General features: G+C 33.8%; 1 protein-coding gene across 1 annotated transcript; it reads right to left on the reverse strand.

The window, feature by feature from the left end:
* Nucleotides 1-10,387: 10,387 nt before the first annotated feature.
* LOC107024948 (uncharacterized protein K02A2.6-like) lies at nt 10,388-10,975 on the reverse strand. The gene has a single exon (XM_015225857.1). It carries the CDS (start codon nt 10,973-10,975, stop codon nt 10,388-10,390), a length of 588 nt encoding a protein of 195 aa, XP_015081343.1.
* Between the last annotated feature and the right edge of the window lie 328 nt (nt 10,976-11,303).

An 11,303-nucleotide genomic window follows, 5' to 3' on the forward strand; every position in this document is an offset into this window, starting at 1 on the left:
TCTCAAGTAGAGATACTTCCTATAGCATAATCACTCACTTCTAGCCTTTGTTCTCACAGAGTCATTGGCATTAGAGGTTTATACAAATGGGTTCCATATCTAGCTCATAACCTAATAACATTCACCCTACCAAAGAGGTCCACTAGGGCTACCTTACAATGGCAACATAAATAGCTCATCATGACTTCCCTAAGGATGATATGATGCCATTCCAGCCAATCAAACCTATGTCCGTCATCCTTTACATGAAGGATACCATTATGACTCTCGACATCAAAATCATCATACAACCTTACCATTAGGTTTAAGGTTTCACGTACATGACCTTCATAACATCATTTAAGGTCTCCCATAATATTCATTCATACATGAAAAGGTTTCACTAAGCCTACTAGTCAAGAAATATCGTATTCACATATCATCCATACATGTATCAAGTAATGGATAAAAGTTCTACCAAAATGAGACAGAACATACTTTACTTTATCACGTATAACATATCATTTTTCGAAGCACTTAGGAATGACCCTTATCATCTTTATTTCATCCTATACATTTCCATATCTCATCAATATAACAATCATAAACATATATAGCCATGTAGGAAAATCATGCATCAACTCTAAGACTACACATACAAGCACATAGTCATAGTCTAACATGATCTCTTAATATACATAGAAGGAACACATACTTTCACATGTAGATAGATATGCTCATACTTCACATAAATCAACTATACAACTTCATAATACATCAAGTAGTGCCGACAAGGCCATGATCATCATAATACATTATTGTAACGCCGACATGGCCACATCAATTGAAAGTAAAGCACATAGAACCGCCACCATAAGTGGACCATACAAATCACAACATATTTAAAGTCTAATTAACATAAAATAAAAAGAATTAGGGCAGGTACCACCAATCCATTCTCACCACTTCAATCCAAATCTAAATCATCCAATTCAATATCATAAGGCCCCTACCCATGGCCATAACTAATAATTCAATACATAAACTATGATATTAAATGAAACTAGGTTAATTCAATATAGATTCATCTATCTAAGACAACCTAGATTTAAATTCAATACAATTATTACATCAATAATAGCCTATGGAAAATTACACTAGAATTCGTAAGCATTAAGTCCAAATAAATTAACCCATGAAGTTGTCAAAAATTAGGGTTCATAGATTAATTGAGTTAAAATATTCTAATTAAAAAAATTTCAATCAATATTTAATACTTTAAAACCTTTAATGCAAGAAACCATGGATAGATCATGAAATTATACAATTCATCTTTGAAAACTTTAGAAAAATCTATGGAGGTTGGGCTCTTTGATGAATAGAGTATCAAAGATAAAAAATAATACGTCAAAAAAGTTAATCCTCCAATTTAATTAAGAATCGCCACTCAAAACTCCAATCCAATCCCTTCCTTGAGTTTTGGTTCCAATGGAGTTCTAGAGAATTTCTAACTGAATTTGGGTATTGATTTTGAAGAATAAATTCTTCCAAGTGTTAAAGGCTTATAAACATGTTTAAAATACCCAGAACACCCCTAAGTAATTGTCTTTTCTCTAACTTGTACATGGGGTGAATTTACCAATTCACCCATTGACTTAATAATGATCTGCGCAGGTTGACATCACCATCGACGGATGGCCACCAACGGATCGTCTCTAAACCAATGGACCGTTCTGTTGGTCCGTGGTTTGGGCTGAGGATGGTCCTTGGCTTTCCTTCATCCACGCCTAAGTGTTGACCCACAACACCCATCGATGGGGCATCGACTGGCCCACGAGCCATCTACTGTCTCTGTCGTTTAGGGCAGTCTTGGCAGTCTGGCTTCAAGGAAAGGGTCCTTCCTCAAATACCCTTTATTGGTCCTCAGGATGTTTTCCTAGAAATTTCCAACACAAATATGTATGTATACGAGTTCAGGACCTCACACATGAATTTTAATCCAAAAATAACACGTTAAACTCAACGAACATGCATAGACACACAAGGTCGTTTGAAGGCAAACCTTTCGAACGTCATGGATTTTGACCTCCAAACATCATGAAACTAGACAAACTTCGTATAAACACTATAATATAACTCATATAATGACCTCATTAACTCATAAAACACACATATAGGCATATAACTACACATGAGGCACATAAGTGACTTAATCGTCGAACGTCTTGATCGTCCCTAGACGTTTGACTTCCAATGCACCTAAATAGTTAGACACTTCCCCAATACCACATTATAGACCTATTTAGGACCGTAGACCATCATTACAACCAATTTAGGCTCTAGTTTCACCTATGTCAATTTTGAGGTATTACAGAGCACATTTCATTAAGTATGCAATTTACTTTGAAAACCTTTATGCACATTCAATAAGACCAAACCAAATCAATAAGGCGTATTCCTTAAGTCATAGACATGTACATCACAAGACCAACAACATCAGATCTAGTCAAGTTAGCATGCATATCATGTAATTGAATACATAATCAAGTAGCTCTATCATCAAGTCATAAATAACCATAAGCATGAATAAGAGTTCATTATAACATAACCAAAGTAAGACAATTACCCATGAATCTTTATCAAGACAACACGTGCAATGACCAAGAAAATCCCCATAACCTTACTCACTCATGTAACTCAACAAGAATCATTACCAACCTCCTACTTCACATAGCATAACATTTAAGAGTACATATCTCATACTTTAGAAGTATAGACCAAACACATGTTCTTAAGTGAAACCAATCATCATATAGGATCATCAATATGCAAGATCATCATATAAATCTCATGTATAATTATAAGCATATACATATATAATAACAACCTCTTAATACTTCCCTCAAGGCTAACTACCGCAATGTTTAGGTAGAGTCTCATACCCCTACCTAGACTAAGCTAAAACCCTTAGATTATCGTAGTTAGAGTTCACTCCTTTAATTCATTTTACCTTTTTGGAACATCTTGCCCTAACTGACATAGATCACATGAGCTAATGTGGAATCCAGTGTCATGGATCCCCATACCAAAAGAAGGCGGACTACTTGCCAAGACATGAACATAGCAACTACGTTCATCCACTAGCTAGAATTCCTATGGGGGCAATATAGTTCAAGAACTAAGATATATAGTTGGGACCCTCTTTATGCTTCATGTATTGCAGTTTCAAATCTCAAGTGTACATTAGTGATCTTTTCTTCCTTATGTGGGAAGGGAAACTCCTCACTCTAGTTCACTCGGTGCTAAGCTAGAGGCCCTTTAAATTGTCTTCAGTTTCTTTATTAATCATCATAACTTATTGTAGGTCATAGGGAATAACCCTTGTATAATCATCATCATCATCATAGCTCAATAAGAATTGCATGAGTATTGTCCTTTCATTACAATTCATATAGGTGAGGTTAGCACATTACCATATCACTTCATAATAAGGCACATTGGTAAATCATTCACCATCCTTATAACATTTACATCTTAGCCAACACCTCACAAACCAAAGTCAAGACATTTTAATTCAACATCATACAAACCCTATCAATCTTAATACAAGGCACACTCCAATACAACATCACGACTTAATCACAATTAACCATAATTTTATGTAATAGGGATCACAATACTTACCAAGTCTCCTTCGTAATTCATCATCAAGGTCTTACCATAAACCCTTCGTTCAACCCAATAAGGGTATAGTATCATCATATAATCATAACCCACATATAAAGAATACCAATTAATTCACTATATCACAGTTAATCACTAATTCATAACATACATTTCGAGATTGGAAAAGACCCACTTGAATACTCAACTTTTGAAATCAATTTGATGAAACCCTTTGAGGAAAGAGGTCTCAAAAGTGAAAGAGATCCATACCTTGATAATTAATGGAGGAAATTGACTCTTTGAATTCCTTAAGTCCTCCCCTAGCTTGGTCTTCAATGGAGTTCTTCACTAGAGAGGTACATAAGAGAGGAGGAAGAGAGTTATGGGTTTGGGAATTATGTAAGTTTAGGTCAGGCTAATTAGGCTAGGATTTATATAGGGAGTTAGCTCACTTAATTAGATCTCCCCTAACTCCTAATTAACTCCCTAACTAACCCAATTAATTAATTAACCTAAGATAAAACGTGCAGTAAAAACACAGTCCTCAAAGACGAGACTCAGTCCGTATGTGAGTCGACGGTCACTGTTCCCCCTCCGTGCTGCACTCCGTTGTTTGATTCAGAGATTGGTACAAATGGACCATTATCCAAAATGTCTAAGTCTTGGTCGACAGATGGCATCGACTCCCCGTCGATCAACCTACACACCGTCATTCACCTCGTGGGTGCACACTGCCCAACCCGTCTTTGACCCCAAAATGCAAGGGTCCTCCTCAAGGGCCCTTGGTTGGTACTTGGGGAGTCGTGCCCATACGTTTTGAAAATGAATCAACTTAAGTACATGTTAGGCACCCTTCCACCAATTTTCATCATTATTCGACTCCTAAAACCTAATCAAATAGGCTAAGGCACGCTAATACCTCATTGAAATAGTTTTCAAACGTCATGGACGTTTCGACTTATAGACTTCTAAAATGACTTATATTCATTAAAATAGCCCTCAAAACAGTTTCTAAACCTTATGACACTTATGTTTGGCTCTAGAACATGTCTTGGATTTTTGAAGTTTTACATTACTACGATGTTAGAGGGCCTTGTAGGTAGAGGGTTGTATGTGTGTTTTCCCATGATATGGGATTTACTTATTTTGCTGCTTGTTTCTTGAAACATGTTTGGACTTAGTCTATGATAGACTAATTTTTTCTAACACTTATGAATTTTGTATGTCTCCGACGCTGCTCAAACTGACTAGGTCCTTGTAGAAAGAATAACAGACTTGGTATGAGAGTATGATTATTAGTTTAGGCATTTACGCAGCTTGATAGCTCTTCTATCCTCACTGTTCTTATTTCTATGCTCTGGGTATTAAAGGAGGGTGGTACTGTTATGTCGTAATTTATCTATCTTTAGAAAAATCACTTTTTGAAATGTTTTAAGTATAAAGCAATTTTAAAAGATATATTTAGAAAAGAGACGACACTTAATTTTGTAAAGAAATTAAGAAAACTTAATTTAAAAAGACTTAAACAAATTAAGTCTTTAAAAATTTAGAGAAATTGGTAAGATGTTCTTATTACTACTTTATGAAGGTATTAACAGATAAAGTAGCCGCTAAAACCCGGTTAGCCAATGACTTAGGTTATATGTATTTTGACTATTTTTACAAAATGAATAATTTGAGAAAATAATTATATAGAGAATAATTTTTAATTTCTAAGAGAAGAGGATATTAATTGAAATATTTGAATTAAATTGTAGAATTTTTTTACGAAATTAGGTTGATTAGAATTTATTTAATCTTTTTCTAAAATAATAATTTGAATTTTTTTAGTTAATCAAAATATGAAAACCACGTAAATTAATTGTAGAAAAAAAATTGAGTAAAGATTTTTAAATAAAGTACACGACTTGATAAAAGATTTTACTAACATAAAGAATGTAGTTCATCTTTTGGGGGATTAATAATTCTAAAGTAACAGTTAATAAACAAAACAATAAATAATCTCAATTAAGAGCAAGGGGGAGAATTTGAATTTGGGCCCCCTTTTTGGGCCAATTTCGCTGGAATTTTAGGGTTTTAAACCAATTTCCGTTTTCATATACACTTGTTATATAAAAGTGTATATCGAATGTATACAACCCATTTTTCTGCTTTTCGAAACAAGTTTAAGTTTCCAATTTGTACAAAAACAGAGTTGTATTGGACTAAGGAGCCCAACATGAAGTAATGAGAGACTTGGGGAGTCCTTTAATGAACTCATCATGACATGTATACAAAGGAAAGGAGAAATGAATTAGTATCAAGTAACAACCCAAATTCATGAAAATGCAATAACTTGAAATATTTAGTAATGAATTAGTATATCAAGTAACAACCCAAATTCATGAAAATGCAATAACTTTAAATATTTGGTAACTTCGTAGAAACATCGTCTAAGTAACGAAAAAGTAATGCTTAAATCATAACAATGATAATCAAAAGGGTCATTTTAAGACAAAACACAAAGGAAACCCATGAAGGACTAAGACTTGTTGGATCTCGATCACTTAAACAAATTATAGTATGAAACACATTAGAGGGGAAATCATAATATGACAATTTCAAGGAGGACACCAAAATCTTGGAATTAAGACATTTTCCTAAAAAACAAAAGAAGATAATAATATAGACTTATCCATATCAAGCCTCAATTACTAAATATATTTACTAAAGATATCATAATAATTTCTTAGTCAACTTTCTTTTTTATAAGATCCGTTATTTTTTTAGAGTTGAACATCATCAGTGATTAAAGTGGCAAAGAATAACAAAGAATTATATTCAACCTTGTTGGACTAAACCTAAACCAAGACAGTGAAGCAATAGAGACTTAGATTGATCAATTGTTATCCTATTTTTTGCATTAAATGACAAGACACTAATATAGATTTCAACAAATAAGAACTAGTTTACAAATTTGTTATTTAATCCAAGAAAGCAGGAGTTAATGAAAAGGACCACAATGTAATAACGACAATATCTCAAAGTGAACTCAAAACATACATAACATGGAAACAAAAGGAGAAAATATTTTTGAAACAGGTACAAGCAGTAAAACCATATTAATGGAAAACGAAAAGGAAAACTACATATATATATATATATATATATATATATATATATATATATAGGGGGATTATTTTAAAGACGATTATTTCAAATTGTATGAAATTGAAGAAGCTCGATAGTTAACTCAAATTGCATAGAATAAAAAATGGTGTGTCGACAATTGCCCCCTTCTTTGGGTAAGGTCGATGAAAGAGAACCTGGATGAAGAAGATTGACAAATCCAATTTTTACCAAACTCATTTAATCTCTTTGTGAAAAAAGGCTATACGAGAATTATTGCCACTTGTAGTTTGATGCCATTGATTTGATACACGATTATGAAAGAATTCAAAACCTATTCCGATATTGAATTATGAAGAGATTGGAAATCTCGAAAATAAGATTTAAGAGAGAATGTTGGACTACAGTCGAGTTTTCAACATTGTACCCGCCTATATATTCTTAGACCTTAGGAATCAGGGTGTTTGTAGTTCAACTCAATCGATTGAAAGGAAATCTACTATGCTAGATAACCTTCAGTTCTGAAATAGTGACAAGTAATTAGAGTATGAAAAAGAGGTTTACAACCTCTTAGACATGAATGTGGTGAACTTCACACCCATAATTAAGAACTTACACGGACATAATTTCCAAAGCTCTTGGTGCACTGTCACTTAGATTGGAAAATTGCTTTCGATAAGAGTGAAAAGCTTTTGGATGTGAAACTGAAACTGATAAACTCAAAGAAAACCTACATGCCTTCGATAGGGGAGTGGTTTGATTGTGGTGGAAGTTACTCCTCAACTCGCATCCTAAGAGTTTGATACTCCCCTTTGGACTATGTCCTAGTTCACTGCTAAGAGAAAGTTCCACGTTGTGTTGCATCCTTTTTTATATTGTCTTCACCTATGGTTTGATTTGAGAATTCATCCTCTTGTATGATCTCGACAAATATTGAGATAAAACTCATTAGTGTAAAAATGTAATTCAAATGGAGAGATAGAGTGTTTTACCATGTTAGCTTAACTTCTCTCCTTGAATGTTTGACGTCAACTTTTTTAGTTTGACGTAAGGCAGATAAAGTTTATATCTTATATTTGCGACATGATTATTTACTGTACTCTTCTTTTAATATACAAGTAGTAGATTAGAATAATGTAATATATTGATGATTCTCTTGATGGTTTGAATATAATGTCTCTCTTAGCATTCTGAAGAAGTAATGCCCCTCTTGGCGGTTTGAATATGCAGTGTCTCTCTCGGCGGTCTGGATATGATGGCCTTCTCAAGGATTTGAATATGCAATGGACCTCTCGGCGGTTTGAAGATGATATCCCTCTCGGCATTCATAGATGATGACCTTCTCGGCAATGGAATATATCATGAACCTTTTGGTATTTGAGGATGCAATGGTCCTCTTGATACTGTAGATGATGGCCTTCTTGGTAATGGAATATGTAATGGCCTTCTTTACATTTGAAGATGCAATGTCCCACTTGGTATTTGAAGATTCAATGATCCTCTTGGCATTTTGAATATATAATTGCCCTCTCGACATAGTAGATGATGACCCTATCAGTATAGATATATTCACCTTTGATAATATGGTATGGATGACCTTATAGGCAATGATATTACAACATTTAATATGATATTACAACCTTTGATATTATAATGTTGATGTCCCTCTGAATATTATCACCTTTTATAATATAATTTTGATGTCCCTCTCGACAATGATATTATCACCTCTAATAATATAATATGGATGACCCTCTCGGCAATGATATTACCATCTTTGATATGATATTATCGCCTTTGATGATATAATGTCGATGGCCCTCTATGCAATGATATTACCACCTTTGATAATATAATGTTGATGCCCCTCTCGGCAATTAAACTATTACCTCTGATAATATAATATGGATGGCCCTCTCGGCAATGATACTACCACCTTTGGTAATATAATGTTGATGCAACTTCCAAATATCCTTCAACATTAGCCTCTTCCGAGTTTAACGTGATAATGGATATTTTTGGCAAGTTGCACTTCAAATGCTCTAAGGTATTTTATGTGTCTTACATATGCACTTCAAACGTTTTTTTATGCTGGAAAAGCAATATGACGTTATTATAGTCATTTGTACATCTTAAAGTGCCATCCTCTTGATGCTTTCACCTACTTTTCGTGACCACTTGTTTATTTATTGCGGCTACTATTTTTATTTAAAAATATGAACAAGAAACTGTTATTCGACATACTAAGTTAACTAATTTTTATCGCATGGATATCAATGTATTTTCCTGCATAAAGAAAATTTCAGTGTCTTGTGCTTTTGCTCTTCGAACTTTTCCATATATTTTGAATATGATGATCACTTGATATCCTTGCAAACCTACATCCACAGAAAATTTATTACTTTTAAATGAATTGATCTGTGTTGACTTCTTTGATTGTTGGCTCATCCTTTTGATAACCTTGGTTGATTGCTTCTAGATCCCCGCTTTTTTGTAAACATAAGATAGACCTATATTTTGTACATTTTATATATGTCTAATGTTTTAAGAAAAAATAAAATTTTTGAAAAGTAATTTGATGAGGGTCACTGTCAAGTGTCATGTCACCTTAAAGCTTAAGTGAACACTTCAATTCAAGTTTTCATATATCCAAAAAGTCCTTTTAAGCTGGGGAAATATGATGTTTGACTTTGATTTTCTAAAATATTGGGGTTATTAGCTTTTGATCACGCTGAAGATTAACTATGAACTTCTGAAAGTACTTGATAGAATTTTTGAAATCTTCTCAACAATTCTGCACCAGTGAACTGTCTTGTCATTTCTATAATCTTTGGTTGGAATACTTGCAGATTTTTTGAGATAATTATTCCCGCGTGAAATGTATTTTTATTTGTCAGATATTTGTAGGAAGAAATTCGAAATTTTTGAGATATTCTAAAACATTCTTCCCCAGTTAAATGTCTTGTCATTTCTCAATTCTTTGGCAAGAAGACTTGAGAAATTTTTGAGATATTCTCAAATATTCTGCCTCAGTTGTCGTTCCTAATACATGCCCAGTCTTGTCTTGCTGACGAAGGATCTTTAGAATTTTTGAGCTTCTCTAAAAAATTCTGCCCCAGTTTATTAAAAAGGGAAATGGAAATTTTATAGTGTGTATGACCGAGTAATTGTGGCGCCTACGTATCTCGTTGAGGTAGGAATTTAGTCAAACGTAGTTCCCCTTTTGGGAATACAAAATTTAATAAGAAAATGACAAAGGCCAACATAGGGCGCCTATGTATCTCATTTTTGAGAATTCAAGTAAGACGTAGTTCAATTCGATATAAAAGCTTGACATAAGCAATTACAAGAAAATAATACATTAAAAGGAAAATGATGAGAGAAAAACTTATCTTCAATCATAGTATATTTTTAAAAAATCTGAGTTCATTAGTTTTGGCTACTCCTGGACATCCATTTCTGACGGGATCAAGGCACCTCCGATAACACTTTACGAACCATTTACAGACATTGCCAATTTGGTGCAAATTTCTCCTTATACTCATCTTGATGGGGGAAGATGCGTTTGAGGACCAATTGTCCTTCTTTAAATGTTTGAGATCTCACTTTTTTTGTTGAAAGCACGAATTGTTCTCTATTTATATAATTGGCCATGACAAACAGCGGTTATCCCTTTTTCATCAATCAAAGCTAAATGTTCAATTCGATTATAAACCCAATCAATATTACGCAGTTCGCCTTCTTTAATGATTCTCAATGAATGTATTTCAACTTCAGCGGGTATTACTGCTTCTGTATTATATACTAGAAAGTATGGAGTTGCTCTGATTGATGTTATAACGGTTGTTCGGTATACCAACAAAGAATATGGTAACATCTCATACCAAACTCTATGACTATTAATAATATTTCTCAAAATCTTTTTGATGTTCTTATTGGCAACTTCTACAGCTTCATTCATTGGAGGACGATGAGTAGTGAAATTCTGGTGAGTAATCTTTAATCGTTCACATATCTCCTTCATCAAATGAATGTTGAGGTTTGTACCATTGTCTGTGATAATGGAATCAGGTAGTCCAAATCGACATATCAAGTTGTTACGAACGAAATTGACCACTACCTTTTTCGTCACAGATTTATAAGAATTTGCTTCCACACACTTAGTGAAGTAATCAATGACTACCAAAATAAATTTATGTCCATTAGAGACGGTTGACTCCATTGGGCCAATGACATTCATGCCCCAGGCCACGAATGTCCAAGGTGATGACATAACATTATGTTCGTGAGGAGGTACTCAAATTAAATCACCATGTAGTTGACATTTATAAAACTTCTGCACAAATCTAAAACAATTGTGCTCCATAGTCATCAAAAAATAACCAGCTCGAAGGATCTTCTTTGCCAAGATAAGTCCGTACATATGAGGTCTACAGACTCCAACATGTACTTCTTCAAGAAGTCTTGTAGCTTACATGGAATCTATGCACCTTAGGAGTATCAAATATGGAGTCCTCCTATAAAGAATTTCCCCACTCGGAAAGAAATTG

The sequence above is a fragment of the Solanum pennellii genome, chromosome 7, assembly GCF_001406875.1.
Source record: "Solanum pennellii chromosome 7, SPENNV200".
Taxonomy (NCBI): domain Eukaryota; kingdom Viridiplantae; phylum Streptophyta; class Magnoliopsida; order Solanales; family Solanaceae; genus Solanum; species Solanum pennellii.

Bases quoted from the DNA above. Each gene is read 5' to 3' on its own strand.
- LOC107024948 (XM_015225857.1), bottom strand. From the start codon at position 10,975: ATGGAGTCAACCGTCTCTAATGGACATAAATTTATTTTGGTAGTCATT.